At 51.0% G+C, this 17,380-nt stretch overlaps 1 protein-coding gene across 2 annotated transcripts in view; it reads right to left on the minus strand.

The window, feature by feature from the left end:
• Positions 1-362: 362 nt before the first annotated feature.
• KYAT1 (kynurenine aminotransferase 1) overlaps positions 363-17,380 on the minus strand; it is a 33,472-nt gene continuing 16,454 nt past the window's right edge. Inside the window, exons 2-14 of one of the 2 annotated variants that reach the window (XM_028107682.2) lie at positions 11,727-11,938; positions 9,835-9,893; positions 7,054-7,201; positions 4,764-4,913; positions 4,596-4,682; positions 4,230-4,358; positions 2,692-2,812; positions 2,295-2,371; positions 2,077-2,166; positions 1,769-1,955; positions 1,607-1,686; positions 1,022-1,108; positions 363-922 (exon numbers count right to left, since the gene is read on the minus strand). In XM_028107682.2, the coding sequence (XP_027963483.1) occupies positions 857-922; positions 1,022-1,108; positions 1,607-1,686; positions 1,769-1,955; positions 2,077-2,166; positions 2,295-2,371; positions 2,692-2,812; positions 4,230-4,358; positions 4,596-4,682; positions 4,764-4,913; positions 7,054-7,201; positions 9,835-9,893; positions 11,727-11,822 (1,377 nt within the window). In that variant the 5' untranslated portion in view covers positions 11,823-11,938 and the 3' untranslated portion in view covers positions 363-856. The remainder of the gene's footprint in view (positions 923-1,021; positions 1,109-1,606; positions 1,687-1,768; positions 1,956-2,076; positions 2,167-2,294; positions 2,372-2,691; positions 2,813-4,229; positions 4,359-4,595; positions 4,683-4,763; positions 4,914-7,053; positions 7,202-9,834; positions 9,894-11,726; positions 11,939-17,380) is intronic. The other variant, XM_028107683.2, reaches the window with a different exon arrangement.

A 17,380-nucleotide genomic window follows, 5' to 3' on the forward strand; every position in this document is an offset into this window, starting at 1 on the left:
GACACAGGGGGGTGCACAATTAAATGCGCTACTTCCTTCCCCTTCTGCCTAAACTCCCTGGCCCTCCTGGCCTGCACTCTGACCCCTGTGAGACAGGAGACTGTTCGTGTCTCCCTGTCAGACACTCAACGGAGGCCCCCACCTCCTAACACATGCACAACGTGCCACAGCCACACCCCTTCTGAGCCCCGGGTTCAGCACAAGTCCCCAGTCCCTGCCCTGCTCTGGGCCTCTGTTTTACTCCACAAAACACATTTGTACAAAGAGGGGCTGGGATCTAAGTTTCACTGAGGTGTCTTCCGTTTCGCCCCAGGCCCCATCAGCGATCAGCACCACCATGTGAAGCAAAGAGAGGCAGCCAATAAGGGTCTAAATAAGTTCAAGCTTTATTATGGGTGAAAAGTACCGGCTTGAGGACTCAAGCCTAAAGACCACTTCCCGAGGTTATCTAAGGAGAGAAAGAAAGGGTGCGATGCCAGAGCCTAGGCTGGGGCCAGTGCAGGGCCGGGGCCAGAGCAGGGCCGGGACTCAAGGCCAGTACGCTGCTGGACTCTGTCCCTTGAGTCCCAGACAAGTCTGGGGAGAGTACAGAGGGGACCCAAGACTCTATGACCCAATCTAGGGAGGAGCAGGAACAGGCCCAGGTCAGGTGCACCTCACCCCTATGACAGGAATATAGGTACTGTGGGAAGCGCTCCTGAATCCACCAAGATCAAGAAGGAGGGCTCTTCCCTGGGGACATCCTGTGTCGCAGAGAAGGGGGCCCCCAGCTCAATCTATGTCGAACCTGGGAAGGGGCTGACACCCTGGCAAAGAACATTCAGGAACCAGGTGGGGCCGGGACGAGCAGGCGGCGTCAGGGCCTGAGTTCATCCTTCCATTTCTGCAGCTTCTCGTCCAGGGCCTGGAGCGTGGACTCATCCTGCACCAACACAGATCGGTCCCACCCCTCTCCCCGTACCACCAGTGGGCCCCGGGGAGCTTGAGGAGGCCCTCTCTCCCCACCGACCCCGTCCTTTACCTTCACAAAACAGAAGCGGACATAGTGGTCAAAGTGCTTCTGATGTGGCCTGCTGTAGAAGATGGAGACCGGGATGCCCGCCAAGCCCTGGGGAGGAGGAAGCCCATGCCTCAACCCCGCCCCACAGCATGGCAGGCTCTGACTCTGGGCGACAGAGAGCTTCCCACGATGGGCTGAGGCAGGGACAGTTAGCTTCGGGGCAGCACCTCTCAGTGCTGGGTCAAGGTCAGCGGAAAAGAATGGCAGAGCATCGTTGCCAGTCCCTCCCTCTGTACAGAGGGGAGGTGGAGGCTGCCAAGGGGGGCAGCGCCACGTGGCAGGTCAGGGCAGAGCCAGAGAAGAAATCAGCCTTAGGATCAGAGCTCAGAGCTGGATGCGCTCGGGGTTAATGCACCAACTCTGCACCGTACAGACAAGACGGCCGAGGCCCTGAGAGCCCAGGGAGGCCTGCCAGCCCACACAGCATCTTTTGGCAAATTCCAGACACAGATGCACCCCGGTACTAGGGCTGATGGCAGAGGCTGGGCTGGATAGGGGCTCGGCCTCTAAAAGCACCCACAGGGGCCCTGGCCGAGCCCGGCCCACCTTGTTCCTGATCATCCACTTGACGAAGCGTTTGTCGTAGGGCTCATCCACATCACCTGGCAAGTCGGGCATCTTGCTCTCTGGAGGGCAGAAGCCATGCTGAGCCCTGGGCCACCTCCAGCACCCGGCCCCCCTCCGCCCAGCCTGGCCAGTCCTGCTCACTGAAGTCTGAGATGTCTGCGATGAGGAAGTAGCTGCCCTGGGGGACCACGGGCCTCAGGCCCACAGACTGCAGGCTGCGAACCATGTGGTCCCGGGAGCGCCACATGGCTTGGGGAAGCTGCACAAAGTAGCTGCTGGGTTGGCCAAAGTGCAGTTGCTCGTGCTGGAAGCTCTGGGCCACCGCGGCCTGAGGAGGGCGGGTGTGCACATGGGGCGGGGGGGGGGGGGGGGGGACGGTTAGTGGCGTGATCGGACCGGGCTCTGTGGCGGCCCCGCCCCCCACGGCAGGGTGCCCTGACTCTCCTCACCTGGCCCTGCGTGGGACAGTGATAGACAGTGTTCTGCTGCACGGTGCGCAGGTGCTTCATGAGACTGTCCGGGCCCAGGGCCCAGCCCACCTGGACCGGGAACACGGGGAGGGGGTGAGGCCCTTCAGGGCCTGGCCAGCCCCCTTCTTGATTCCCAGTGCAGCCTCGCCTGCCCCGGATCATGGGGGAAGGAGGTACCCCAACCCTCATCGACTCACCTTCCAGCCAGTGGCACTGAAGCTCTTGCCAGCGCTGCCAATGGTCAGGGTGCGTTCCCACATGCCAGGGAGGCTGGCTGCCCAAGGCCAAAGAGAGTAGCTACTGAGACCGGGAGTGAGGGGCAGGGGAGGGGTGGCGGCCGGGCCCCCGGCACACACTGGGGCTCTTGGCACCCCGGCCCCTGCTATGCGCTGAGCTATTTCCAGGGCTCATCTCAGCTCCTGTTCATGACCACCCTGGGAGGCTGTGCCCTTGTGACCTCCTGCTCTCAGAGAGGCAGAGTCACTGCCCCAGGTCACTGCCTAATCACGGGGCCTGCTCGGACTCCCAGACTGGGCTCAGGGCCCTGCCACAAATGTCCACGGGAATGGAGGCCCCCAGGCCGGCATGGCTCACCAATGCTGACATGCTGGTGCCCGTCATAGACCAGCCACTGGTAGACCTCGTCACTGATGCAGATCACGTCATGCTGCTGGCACAGGCTGGCCACCAGCTCCAGTTCTGCCTTGGAGAACACCTGTGGGGACCATCCCCAAGCAGAGAGGTCTGCTCAGAGAGATGAACGGATACCACCGCGTTCGCTGCTAAGGGCTTTTCCATCCCACCCTATTGGATCCCTTGCAACACTGACCCTGGGAGGTCTGCTGCGAGCTAACAGAAAACATACATGTTGGTCTCTGCCCTCCGGTTCCTGGCACAGAGCTCCTAAAACCCTTGTAAATGTCTCAAGTCACAGGGGCACTGGGAGCATCTCTTGTTCTAATGTTCAGTCTTTGATGCCTGACACAGGGGTCCTAAAGCCCAAGTAAATTCCTAAATGAAAAGAGCACGAGAAGTGTTTTTTGTTCTAACGAGGTGACTCTGGGTGGGCACCTGGGTAGCTTGGAATTTCAGCCCCACCTGCATCCTACAGAGAAGGGAGGGGCTGGAAATGAGTTCATAATTAATCATGGGACACCTGGGTGGCTCAGTTCGTTAAGCACCTGCCTTCAGCTCAGGTCATGATCCCAGGGTCAGTTTCCCTGCTCAATGGGAAGTCAGCTTCTTCCTCTCCCTCTGCCCTTCCCCCGGCTCATGCACACATGCTCTGTCTCTCTCTCTCTCTCAAATAAATAAAATCTTTAAAAAATTATAATAATGATGCCTATGTGAGGAAGCCTCCACAAAATCCCAATAGTACAGTGTTTGGAGTGCTTCCAGATTGGTGAACACATCCATATACTGGGAGGGTGACGCAGCTCCTCAGGATCCTCCCAGACCTCGCTCTGTGTATCTCTTCATCTAGCTGTTGTCTCCTTTCTCATTTGTATCCTTTAATAAACTAGTAAACCTAAGTGTTTCCCTGAGTTCTGTGAGCGGTGCCAGCAAATTAATAGAACCCGAGGAGGACGTGGTGGGAACCTCAAATTTATAGCCCGTTGGTCAGAAGCAGAGGTGACAAGCAGGGCTGGCATCTGAAGGGCGGGCAGCCTTGTGGGACTGAGCCCTAACCTATGGGATCTGATGCTACCCCAGCTGGTGTTGCAGAATTGCCGGGTGTGGGGTCCCCCACACCTGGGGTCAGAGTGTCCTAAGTGCAGTGGTCATATGAGGGGAGAGACACCCAGTTGGACAACTGGATTTTCCTGTACATCAGTTCTGTCATGTTCCCATTTTACATATGAGAAGACATTCCAAGAGATGAAGTCACCATTCCCAGGGTCTCCGGGGTCATGGAGGCACCCAGTCTGCTCCACCGGCCAGCACTTATACCTTCCAAGGGGATTCCTGCCCCTGTCCCTGGGACCTTGGGGAGCCTCGGTCCTCAGAGCTCATTACACATTGCCCTCCCATTTCACAGATGAAGAAACTGAGGCCCGACGCAGCAAATCAGTAACATAGCAGGGACTTGAACCCAGTCTGGAGGGGTCCCTGAAAGGAGGTCTCTCAGGTACCTTTCCCAAGGGGTTGTTGGGCGTGTTGAGGATTAGGGCTTTGGTACGAGAGGTAAACTTGCTGGCCAGCTCTGTGGGGTCCAGCCGCCAGTTGCCGGCAGAATCCAGTTCCCCATCCCCGGTAGGGCTCTGTAAGAGGAGGTGGAAGGGGGCAGCAATTAATAAGCTACCTGACATTCAGCTCCAAGGATCTGGCCTGCCTTCATAGGCATCTGTCCCCACCCTCTCTCCTCTGGGACTCTGGATACCCCTCCCCATCCTGGAGCAACCGGCCTCCTTTCCTTCCTTCCTTCCCACCTCCCAGGGGCCAACACAACACACTCCTTGGACCCCTCTGCCCACCCATACCCCAACCAGCATCCTCACCGGCTTCAGGGTCACAAACACAGGGTGACCCCCTGCCATCAATGTCATGGGTTCATAACAGTCAAAAAAGGGCTCTATGATGATGACCTAGCAAAAGGATCAGATTAGCTGGGGTCAGTATCGCCCCTTGCCCCTCATCCCTACCCAGCCCGAGCCTTGCTCACTCACCTCATCTCCTTCATCCACCAGGGCCTGGAAGGCTGTGAACAGGGCCCCATAGGCACCCACAGTCACCAGCACGTTCTTGAGTGGGTCTATCTCCTGTTCCAGCAGCTTCCCAAAGAAACTTGCCAAGATCTTTGTCAGGGGTGGGTAACCCTGCCAGGACAGCAGCGGTCAGTCGCCTGGCTCACCTTGGGCCCACCCTCCTGCTCAGCTGCATTCAGGCAGTTCTAGCACTTTCCAGCAGCAGGCCTGAGGCAAAATGGGCTCCTATATGGTGAGTTCTTTCATTTCCTCCACCAGTGCTGGCCATCAAACCTGTTCCGTGCAGGCCCAAAGTCCAGGGCTAGGATTTGGTGGAGAACCGGACAGAGTGCATGACTTTGTGGAGCACTGTCCACAGATCCAAGTTGGATCTGTACACTTGTTTGCTGAGGACACTTATAAAACACTCGAGGCTAAGCCAAAGGACTGAAACCCCAAGGTCTAGAACTTCACTAAATAATTCACTCAACCAGACTTGACCATGTAAAAATTAAAAATTTCTGTATGGCAAAATATACCAGGAGCAAAGTGAAAAGACAAAACATTGCAAACTAAGAGAAAGAGGTAAGATGTTTAATCTATAAAGAGCTCTTATAAAACAACAAGACAAAGATACAGACCCAAATGAGAAAATGGAGTCGGTCATGAAAGAAGAAGGACTGATGCCCAATAACTGAAGAAAAGCAAATAAAAGCAACAATGAAATATTGCTATAAGAACATATCAATATGGGGCGCCTGGGTGGCTCAGATGGTTAAGCATCTGCCTTTGGCTCAGGTCCATGATCCCGGGGTCCTGGGATCGAGTCCCGCATCGGGCTCCCTGTTCCTTGGGAGCCTGCTTCTCCCTCTGCCTCTCTCTCTCTCTCTCTGTCTTTCATGAATAAATAAATAAAATCTTAAAAAAAAAAAAGAACATATCAATATTAGGGGCGCCTGGGTGGCTCAGTCGTTGGGCATCTGCCTTCGGCTTGGGTCATGATCCCGGGGTCCTGGGATCGAGCCCCACATCGGGCTCCCTACTCCGCGGGAAGCCTGCTTCTCCCTCTCCCACTCCCCCTGCTTGTGTTTCCTCTCTCGCTGTGTCTCTCTCTGTCAAATAAATAAATAAAATCTTAAAAAAAAAAAAAGAACATACCAATATTAAAAAGATGGATAATGCCCACGGCTGGCAAGAGTATGAGACCAGTGTGTTGATGGGGATGTGAGTAAACCTTTTTGGAAAGCAGTTTGACAACATCCATCACATTTTTAAATGCTTGCACCCTTTGACTCTCTAGTTTTACTTCCAGGGATTTGTCTCAGAGAAACGCTCACACATGTGTACAAAAATATAGATACAGAAATATTCACTGTGCCATTGCTTATAATAGTGACAGAGCCAAACGAGCCCATCAGTGCAGGGCTGGTTCAATAAATTATGGCACAGCTAGGCAAGGGAATACTATGTGGCCCTTAGAAAGAATGAGACTATTCTGACATGGAAAGTCGCCCATGACATGCTGTTTAGTGAAATAAACAAGCAACAGAGCATTATAGTACGAGTCCATTTGTGCTAAAAAAATGCAAATCTCATTATGTGAGTGTGTGTGCGTTTATACAAGCACATTAAAAAGTTAAAAGTTTAAAAGTCTAAACGCTCAGCAAAGTAGCAAACTATTGGTCGTAGTTATCTCTGGATGGTGGAATTGGAGGAAATTCTCCCCAGGTAATTCTGATGCATACCAAAGTTTAAGAACCATTTACTGCTTTACTCAACCAAGGACTGGCAAATACCTACTCTGTGACCTTTACATAAAGAGTTTGGATTTTGAGTCAGATCAGTCAGCAGCTTGTCTTTCGAGACTCAGCTTACGGGTCACCTCCTCCAGGAAGCCTTCTCTGGTCTCCCCAGATTTCATTCCCTTCTTCCTGCTCCCAGAGCACCCCATCCTCCCCTATCACAGTATATCAATAACCTTTGTTCTGCTTTTGTTTTATTTATTTATTTGGTCTGCTTTTCCTACTAGACCCTGAGCTCCCAGCTCATGGTTTTTTTGTCTGTCTTTGCCCAGACCATGAGCTGTCCCAGGGCCTGGAACAGAGGAGACACTTGGTGAACACTGAACTATAGTCACACTGACTTCTCTGGACTCTGCTCCAGAACACTGACACCCAAGTGGGCCTGATGCTCAGAAAGGCCTGACCCTTCCTCCCCCAGGGCCTCCTTGAGGCCTGTGTCCCAGGGCCCCAGGCGCGGCAGAGAGACTCACAAATGCCCTGGTGTACTGGTTGAGCATGAAGTCACCGCTGAGGGCGAGCTGAAAGGCTTGAACTGCGAAGTCTGGGGGTGGGAAGTCAGGGAAGCCTTGGCCCAAGTTCACGACATCATACTCACTGGCCATTTTGCCAAACTCCACCCTGAGCAACAAATGAAGAGTTGACACCAGTCCGCCCAGACCTGGACTTCCACCTGTTTCCAGGGCAAATAAACTTCCACCTGTTCATCCAGGGCAGGATGAACCATGCACTGGGCTCATTCCAGAAAAACTGGATGGTTAGCATCTGCTCCAGTTGAGATCCTGCTGAGATGCGTCAAAACTGGTCCTCGCTTTGGGATTATGTAGCCCAAGCACTGTGCTAATCCCGCATCCTACTTTTTAAAAGTAGGCTCCATGCCCCCACGTGGAGCCCGGCATGGGACTTGAACTCACAACCCTGAGATCAAGTCCTGAGCTGAGACTGGGAGCCAGACGCTCAACTGACTGAGCCACCCAGGGGCCCCTATCCTACCCATTCTTCAGAAATATTTGTTGAGACTTCCTAAGTGGATTTCACGAACCACAGTTTGAAATGTGTGCTCAATAACCTTCCCATACATATGACGTATGTCCCGTTCCTGAGTCACAATGGGGACAGAGAAGCTGAGGCTGGCGGTGATTTTGCCCAAGGACTCCCAGTTAGTTCATGGCCCAGCCAGCCTTTGATTCAACATCGGTTGGAAGCAAAGTTTATGCTCTAGACCATTAGCCTGGACAGACTGGGGCCCCACCAGCCCCGCCATCTGCCATTTCTGGCCCTCAACAACCTTTCTTCTGGCCCTGGCTTGTGGCCACCTCCTCAGGGAAACAGAGAGAGGCTGAGAGGCTGGATGAGGAGCCTGGTGTGTGGTTGCAGGTTGGTTGTGGGCAGAGAAGTCAGCCTTGGCTGTGTTGAATTTGCCTAACAATATTGTTCCATCTAAAATCTGTCATTTTCTCCCCAGAACCCCACAATACCTCTGAAGTTGCTTTGGCTCAGAGAGGCTAGTGACCTGCCCAGAGTCACATAGCAGCTGAGGGTAGAGCTGAGATGCAAAATCAGGTGGCGGATGTTCCATCGTGATTGGAACAGGGGAACCAGGCTCAAGTGCCCTACAGAGACCAGCTGCCCTCTAGGTTGGGTCTCTAAGGTCCCGATCCTCAGGCCACCACTCTGGGGTTAGCAAGAACTTGGGGCCCTTTTGTCCTGACTACCATGGCCTTCATCCCCCGGCAACCCCCCCACCCCGTCCCATACATTCTCCACAGGCCTGCTTCTGCCCTGCCCCGCCTTTGCATGAGACTTGGCCTCTCTTGGCCTCAATCTCCCCTTCTGCATAATGGGGGTGTTGGGTTCAAGAGTCTGCCAGGTCTGAGTCAGGAAAGAGTCTTGCTGCCTCTCCCAGCCTGCCTCCTTGTCATTTCCTCCCTTGGAGTTGGACTCTTACCTTACCTGCAAAGGCCCACGAGGCGAACCAGCCTCTGTCACACACAGGATGGAACGTGGTACAACCCAGGGGGCAGCTGGATGCTAGAGGAGTGGGGCTGGGGCTAGAGGAGTTTTGGGCCTGGCTCCTCTGTCCCAAACACCATGGAGCATCAGGCGGAAGATCTTTGCAAAGCACAAAGTGCTGTACACGAGGGGGGTTTGAAAAAAAAAATGGGGGGGTGCGCCCGGGTGGCTCAGTTGGTTGAGCGTCCAACTGTTGATTTTGGCTCAGGTCCTGCTCTCCCGGTCGTGAGATCGAGCCCTGCGTCGTGCTCCTTGCTGGAAATGAAGCCTGCCTAGGATTCTCTCTCCCTCTCCCTCTGCCCCTCCCCCCATCTCCCAACCCTCCCATGTGACCACGCCTGCTCGCTCTCTCTAAAAAAGAAAAAGAAAAAGAAAAAAAAATGGGTCTCATGTTTTGTAAAAACAACAGCCAACAACTTTTTTTTTGAAAGTACAGGGATGGGGGCGCCTGGGTGGCTCAGTTGGTTAAGCGGCTGCCTTCGGCTCACTCAGGTCGTGATCCTGGAGTCCCGGGATCGAGTCCCACGTCGGGCTCCCTGCTCAGCAGGGAGTCTGCTTCTCCCTCTGACCCTCTTCCCTCTCGTGCTCTCTATCTCTCATTCTCTCTCTCTCAAATAAATAAATAAAATCTTTAAAAAAAAAAAAAAGAAAGTACAGGGATGTTGGGGCGCCTGGCTGGCTCAGTGGGTAGAGCATGTGACTCTTAACTTCTGAGTTTGAGCCTCTGTACTGCTGGCCAAAGGTGGTAGGGAGGGATCAGGAAAAACCCCTACATTTCTCTTACACACCTTCCCACTGCATCCGTTGTGTTAGCAGTAACAATGGGCACATGCTTCTTTCATATTTAGAACAAGTCAACAGAGAAAAGAAATTAACCTCAGCAAATTCCAGTGCAGAGCTGCCTGTATTTTACCTTATCTTACTTAGTGTATTTTACTCTGCACTAAGTGGGAAATAAAATAATCCCTGGAAAGCGCCGAGCCTGGTGCCTGGGTAAGAGCAGGTGAGTCTCCCCCCTTACCCCCGGCGCCACAGCCAAGCGGGGTGAAGCTGAGATTCGAAACCAGGCCTGCTGCTCCCGGTCTCACGTCTCCCAGGCCGTGGCTGCAAATCTCACAGTCCGGGGCACGGTGGCCGTCCTCGGTACCGGCCGGTTACTGCAAACCCAGACACCTCCAGCCCTGTCCCGCCCTCACGCCCGAGAGGACACCCACATGCTTCCCCAGCCCTGCCGAGCTCACCATGGGTTGTGGTCAATCCCGTCCAGCCTGCGAGCCGGGAGCCGCTTGGCCATGGCGAACTGGAAACCAAGCAAGCAGGTCAGAGCGCTGCAGATGGGGCTTTTACCTGACCCCAGCCCCCGCCCCCTAGTGGGAGGGGTGCAGATCCGCACTCTCCGAGCGCAGGACCGGCTCCAGCCCGCCTCCGGCCTGGCCCCGCCCCATTCCGGCCGCCGCACTTGCCCCACCCACCAGCCGGGCTCCAAGTGTGGGTGGACTCAGACCAGATACTGACCAGTTAGGCAGGACTGAGGAGGAAGGGGGGCGGGGGCGGGGGGCAGAGGGAGGGAGACGAGAGCTTGCCAACATGACGGCAGCGGCTCCCCTTTAGGATGGTCTTGCTAAACTCAGCACAGTCTGGCTGGTCCCATTTTACAGATGAGAAAAATCGCGTTTTTTTAAAAATAATTTTTTTAAAGTAAACGTTACGCCCCACCTGGGGCTCCAGCTCACGACCCTGAGATGAAGAGTCGTATGGTCTACCTACTGAACCAGCCAGGTACCCAAGAAGAATAATATCTATTTTAGAAGAATATCTATCAATGGATATGCCGACATCAATAAAACAGGCTACAAAACAGTATGTTTTGTAAAGTAAAAGTAAAAAGTATGAGTATGTTTTGTAAAAAATATACCCTACTATATATTTGTATACACGTACATTTTTCTATAACCATATATGAGTGGACGGAAAAAAAAGTTTGGAAGGGAAATACATCAAAATGTTAACAAAGGTTCTCTCTGAGTGGTGGAATTATAGGTGATTTAATTTCATGTGTGTGCTTTTCTTTCTCTTTCTTTCTTTCTTTCTTTCTCTCTTTCTTAAGTTTATGTATTTAAGTAATCTTTACACCCAACGTAGGGCTCAAACTCATAACCCTGAGATCAAGAGTTGCATGCTCTTCCAACTGAGCCAGCCAGGTGCCCCATGTGTATGCTTTTCTATGGTTCCAATTTTTTTGTATGGAGATCACACCATATTGGATTGATTCTGATATGGGCATTTTTTTTTTTGGCCTTGCATGTTCTCTGAATTCAAATGTTTCTCAGAATCTCTAGCATGTCTAATTGGCATTTCCCGCCCCGCTTTACTAGTCCATACAATAACAGTGTATCTTACACTGATGGTATCATGGTTTCAATGCTATAAGGAATTATTTTTGAATTGGGGATGCATCATATTTAAAAAAATAGAGGGGCGCCTGGCTGGCTTAATCAGTAGAACATGTAACTCTTGATCTCGGGGTTGTGAGTTCAAGCCCCATGTTGGGTGTAGAGATGACTTAAAAATAAAATCTTAAAAAAATGAAGATGAAGGTCGGGGAGATGGGGGATGCAAGTTGGAGCAAGGGAAGTTTGAGAAGGTTGGGGTGGGGCAAGGGGTAGGGGGTACAGAGGCATAGAGAGAGAGAGAGAGAGAACAAAGGAGGTGAATGAGAATAGGAAGGAGGTAAATATAATGGGACCACAGAAACTTGGGGGAACTCAAAGGTGTCACCTTCAAGTATGTCACACAGTGATTGCATAAGTGAGGAAACAGTGCCTGTTCTTGGCCTTATGTATAATGTATTCCTCAGCCAATGTCTATTGAGCACCTACTGTGTACTGAACACTGGGCTGGGCTTAGGGGATGATGGGGAGGTAGCACAGCACCATGCAGACCATTCAGATGCAGAGCTACAAGTCCTCCTTAGAGGAAAGGCAAGGCAAGGCAAGGCAAAGGTCCCCTCCAGGCTACAGTCAGGGAAGGCAACCTGAAAGAAGAGCGTCATGCACAGCTTTGAAGCCAGGACCATGCCAGATCACAGGGGCCCTGGATTGGGCAGCAAAACACATGGGGCTAGAGCACTTACAGTCTGGTGCAAGCACCGAGCGAGAGAAGTTCCAGCCTTCTTTCTCTGGAAGACCCCAGCCAGGTGCAAATGGATGGCCGTCACATTCCTGAACATGCCTCCCAGAGCCTTGGGACACTGGTGACTTCTCCTCCAGGAAAGAGGAGAGGGAGGAGAACGTTCTGGCCAAAAAATGGCTCCGAGGCCAGGGCGTGGGTCCCCCACACACAGCTCTAACAACAACAACAACAACAGCAACAGTAAGAGCTAATATTTATTGACTGGTCACTCTGTGCCAGGCATGGCAACAAGTGCTTTCTTGCATGATTATCCCTCACACCTATAGCCCCCTGAACCGCAGCAATCAGAGTGACCCTTTCAAAATGTAAATTACCTCTAAGGGCTGGGGGTGGGGGAGGTCCAGGTAAAGATCATGAATGACCCCTAACATCACAGGGAGAGTCAACCCTACATTATGTTCTGACTCCGGAAACACACACACCTCCTGCAAATTATTCCTGTGCTAAAACCAAATCTGAATCAGACCATGCCACTGGATTACTAAAACACAAGGGACAGAAGAATGTGTTAGATGACACCATGGAGAGGTGATCCACAAATGACCCTGTTTCTTCAACAAATAAAGTAAAAGGGAAAAAAGGTCCAGGGCATGGTAGATTAAAAGAGAATTAAAAGACATACATTTAAAAAATGAATGCCCCGGGGTGCCTGGGTGGCTCAGTCGTTAAGCATCTGCCTTCTGCTCAGGTCATGATCCTGGGGTCCTGGGATCGAGTCCCGCATCAGGCTCCCCGCTCCACGGGAAGCCTGCTTCTCCCTCTCCCACTCCCCCTGCTTGTGTTCCCTCTCTCTCTGTGTCTCTCTTTGTCAAATAAATAAAATCTTAAAAAAAAAAAAAAAGAATGAATTTGTACCCCTACCTCACAACATACACAAAACTAACTCAAAGTGGATCATGGACCTAAATACAAGACCCAAAAATATAAAACTCCCGGAAGAAAACTGGAAGTCTATCTTTGTGATCTTGAATTAGAAGACAGTTTCTTAGGTATGACACCAAAAGTGCAGGCAACAAAAGAAAAGAACAGATAATATGGCTTTCACCAAAATTAAAAACTTTTGTGCCTCGAAGAACACCGTCAAGAAAGTGAAAAGATAAAAGTATGGGGGTAAGTATTTGTGAATCATAAATCTGAATTTCTCCAAGGAAGATACATAAATGGTTAATAGGCCCATGAAAAGATGCTCAACATCCTTAGTCATTGGGCAAATACTACTTCACACCTACTAGGATGGTTACAACAAACATCAGGGATAATTACAAGTGTTTCAAGGATACAGAAAGTTTATCAGCTAGAAACTTACATGGCAAAACAAATTCTCTTTATTTTCATTTCTTAGAGGTTTTATTTATTGATTTATTTATTTGAGAGAGGGAGAGAGAACGTGAGTGGGGAGGGACATCCCTAGATCAACAAAATGTAGTAAATCCATGTGATAGAATATCATTCGGCAATAAAAGGGGATGAGGTTCTGACACCTGCTACAAAACGGATGAAGCTTGACAACGTTGTGCTAAGTAAAAGAAGCCAGTCACAAAAGACCACACATTACACGATTCCATTTATACAAAACAGGCAAAGCTCTAGAGATAGTAAATCGGTGATTGCCTTGGGCTAGGGGTGGGAGTCTGGGGGCAGAAATGGGGACTGACTGCTACGGTTACTGGCTATCTTTTTGGTGTAATGAAAATGTTCTAAAATTAGATTGTGGTGTGGCCATACTAAAAACCAGTGAACAGTACACTTGGAATGGTTGAGTTAGACGGTACGTGCTTAGCATTATATTTCAATAAAACGGTTTTTAAAAACCACCAAGGTTTAGGGGCACCTGGCTGGCTCAGTCGGTGGAATGTGCAACTCTTGATCTCTAGGTCGTGAGTTTGAGCCCCACACTGGGTGTAGAGATTACTTAAAAATAAAAAAATCTTTAGGGGCGCCTGCATGGCTCAGTTGGTTAGGTGTCTGACTTTTTTTTTTTTTTTAAGATTTTATTTATTCATTTGTGAGAGAAAGAGAGACAGGGGGAGAGGCAGAGGGAGACGGAGAAGCAGACTCCCAGGGAGCTAGAAGCCCGACATAGGGCTCAATCCCAGAACCAGGAGACCATGACCCAAGCCAAAGGCAGACACCCAACCATCTGAGCCACCCAGGTGCCCCCTCCCCTTTTTTTATGTGTCTGACTCTTGATCTCAGCTCAGGTTTCAATCTCAGGGTCTTTTTTTTTTTTTAAGATTTTATTTATTTATTTGACAGACAGAGATACAGCGAGAGAGGGAACACCAGCAGGGGGAGTGGGAGAGGGAGAAGCAGGCTTCCCACCGAGCAGGGAGCCCGATGCAGGGCTCGATCCCAGGACCCCGGGATCATGACCTGAGCCGAAGGCAGACGCTTAACGACTGAGCCACCCAGGCGCCCCCAATCTCAGGGTCTTGAGTTCAAGCCCAGCACGGAGCCTACTTAAAGAAATAATAATAATAAATAAATAAATGACCTTAAAAAATTAAAATTAAATAAAAATCACCAAGGTTAAAAAAAAAAAGGCAGTACCATTGCGGAGGCCACAATAATGTGTCTCTCTGACTGGCAGGAGCCTAACTGACTGAGGAGACAGCCGTGCTCAGAAATACATCCCAGGTCCTTAGCACTAAGGCCGGGCTTCCATGTGCTTCCCTGGCTGCCCCGGCCAGTGTCTGAAAGACAGGGAGGTCAGCTGTCGCTGGGAGACAGGGCACTCCCGAGGACTCCCACTGGTTTTGCTGAAATTTTCTTTCTTTAAAATTTTTATTTATTTTTTTTAAAAGATTTTCTTTATTTATTCATGAGAGACAGAGAGAAAGGGAGGCTTTTCTAAGAATTGCACTGCCGTCTGAGACTTTTCCTTCCAGCCTTCCTTTCTTCCCTCTCTCCTCCAGGGGGTTAGACCACAGCACTGAAAAAGAGGTGAGGGTTTGGGGGTCTGGGGCGGTGCTGCCAAAGAGACCCAGTAAGCAAATGCAACATATGACCCCTTGGATTGGAGACAAGAACAGTGAAATGGTATCCTAAAGGGTATCTGTGGCACAGCTGGAGAAATCTGAATATGGCTTGTCCATCAGAGGGCATGATGGAATCACTGGTCAATTTCTCTGAGGGTGATAATGAGGGGTGTTTATGTGGGGGGATGGCATTCTTAGGAAGCACATGAAGCATTTAGGAGTGAAGAGTCAGGATGTCTGCAGTTTGCTTTCAAAAGATTCAGCAAAGACATTTATATACAAGGGCAGGGCAGAGTGAGGCGGTTGCAAATGCGGTGGATGTGAGCGAGGGCTGAATCTGGGGGCTAGGCAGACGTGTGGCCACTGCACGGTTCTTTTACCTTTTCTGTAGGTCCGACTTTGTCAAAACAGAAAGCTGAGAGGCAAAGGAGACAACTGAATGCAATGCATGGGAATCTGGGATTGTGATTCCAAAAAAACGGCTATAAATGGTGCCCCCCTCCCATCCTGGGCGCCCCGAGGGGCAAGCACTCAACAAAAACCCACCAAGCTGCTTATTCCTTATCAATCTCTTAGGAAAGTATGGAAAATTTGGTAACTGATTGAGCAAGCAGGGTTACAGGAGAGGGAAGAACGAGCTGAACTGGACCTCTTTGACCCGAGGATGTGGGGCTCAGAGCCAGAGAGAGAGAGAGAGAGAGAGAGAGAGAGAGAGCGCGAGCATGCACACCCTGGAGGTTGCATGTGAAGAAAACCCACCTCTACCCCCAGGGCGAACCAGAGAGAAAGAGGCTGCTTGGTTTTGAGCTAGGCACCCCAGGTTCCCCAGGTAATGGCGCTCTAGCCTCCCTGGGACTCCCCTCCCCCAAGCTTGACTACTTAGGACTTGTTAGTTCTCATTTCAGGTTTGAATCTATGCCAGGCAGGAAAGGTTGGGTGGAGCACAGCATCCTTAGCCACTGTGTCTCAAGGGTGGTCCTCGGGGGGCGGGCTGTGGGCCCCGGGGTGGGAATGTCCCTGAGCAAAGCTGCATTAGACTTGTAAATATCTAGACATCCACTGTGTGGGCTCCACTGAGGGTCCCCAAATGTTAGGAGTGAATCTGAGGGACAAATGTGAACACTGCGTATTGTATGATATGAAGAAATCAGTAATTTATTAGCTGTGCTAATGGTATTGGAGATTTCTTTCTTTCCTTTTAACCGTCCTTCTATTTTAGAGATGTCTCTTGAAGTATTGACGACATAATATCTGGGATTTGCTTCAAAATAATCCAAAACGATCCAGATGGTGGAAGTAGGAAGCGGGTGGGGGAATAGAAGTAAGCCAGGCCATGGGTGGAGACTGGGGGGGTTAGTATAGTCTACGCTCTACTTTTGTATATATTTCGAATGTTCCACATGCCTGAGGTGGAAATAACAGCCACAACATGGAAGGAGCCTGGGCCCCTGATGGTCGTGGAACCATCAGTTATCTCTGGACTTAGTGGGGAGGAGGAGATGGATCTTGGATCTCGTTCAAGCTGCTGTTATTTTGGTTTCTCTTTCATTAACAGGAAATTAGGCCTAACGGCTAAACCCTGTCCATGCCCTCAGCCCCAAACCACCAGGAGCACAGCCGTGATGGAGAAGTTGCAGTGGGGGAACGTGGACGCCAGGGCGCTCTGGGGTCTCCGTGAGAGGCTCTTCGAACTTATTATGGGATTTGGACTTTGGTGGAGTGATTTAGGGGAGGGTCCAGGGACGCTAGATTGGTGCTTTCAGAAGCAGGGATCACTTTATGGTTGGATATCACACTGATCTTTTTTTTTTTTTAAGGTTTTATTTATTAATTTATTTGAGAGAGTGCGCGCGTGCATGACCGGGGGGGAGGGGCAGAGGGAGAGGGACAAACCGACTTCCCGCTGAGTGCAGAGCCCAAAGGCGGGGCTCAATCTCAGGACCCTGCGGATCATGACCTGAGCCGAAATCGAGAGTCAGACGCCTAACCGACTGAGCCACCCAGGCGCCCCACAGTAATCATATTTATAGGGAGGCAGGCTCAAGTGAGGCTGGCTAGACTTGGTGGAAAAGCAGCCACCCTGTGCACCAAGAGAGGGGGGCGCGGGGTTTCCTGTGGCTTCGACAATGTTCACGTCCATCTGTGTTCAGACGTGATTGCAGAGTGTTGTTTTCTTCTTCTGGATTTATTATGGTCACAGTGTGGCCTTGTCTGATATTGATGTTCTGTGCAACTGTTCACATTCAACACAACTCAGGTCCTATCTGTGGGTGCCAGGCCAGCTCCTGGATGCCAGAGGCTGCTTTTCTCTTCCTAAATCCTCATATTAAGAATAAAATCCAAAGTCTTTAGCATATACTAGAAGGCTCTGTGAAATCAGATGTAAGGCCACCTGTCCCAGGTCATTTCCTGCCACTGTCCCTTTCGCTTGCTGCCCCCCCCAGCCACACTCTCCATTCCTGTCTGCCTGTTACTTGTGGCCCTATATCCACTCTCCTTCTAGAGCAGCGTCAGCAAACTTTTTCTTTAGGGGGCCAGAGTATATACTGCGAGCTTTGCAGGGCCTACAGTGTCTGTCACAGCTCCTCAGCTGTACCGTTGCAGGGGGGAGCCTGCT

This window comes from Eumetopias jubatus, unplaced genomic scaffold, assembly GCF_037043125.1.
Source record: "Eumetopias jubatus isolate StellerSeaLion01/CBP00866 unplaced genomic scaffold, mEumJub1_p1.0 scaffold_15, whole genome shotgun sequence".
NCBI lineage: Eukaryota > Metazoa > Chordata > Mammalia > Carnivora > Otariidae > Eumetopias > Eumetopias jubatus.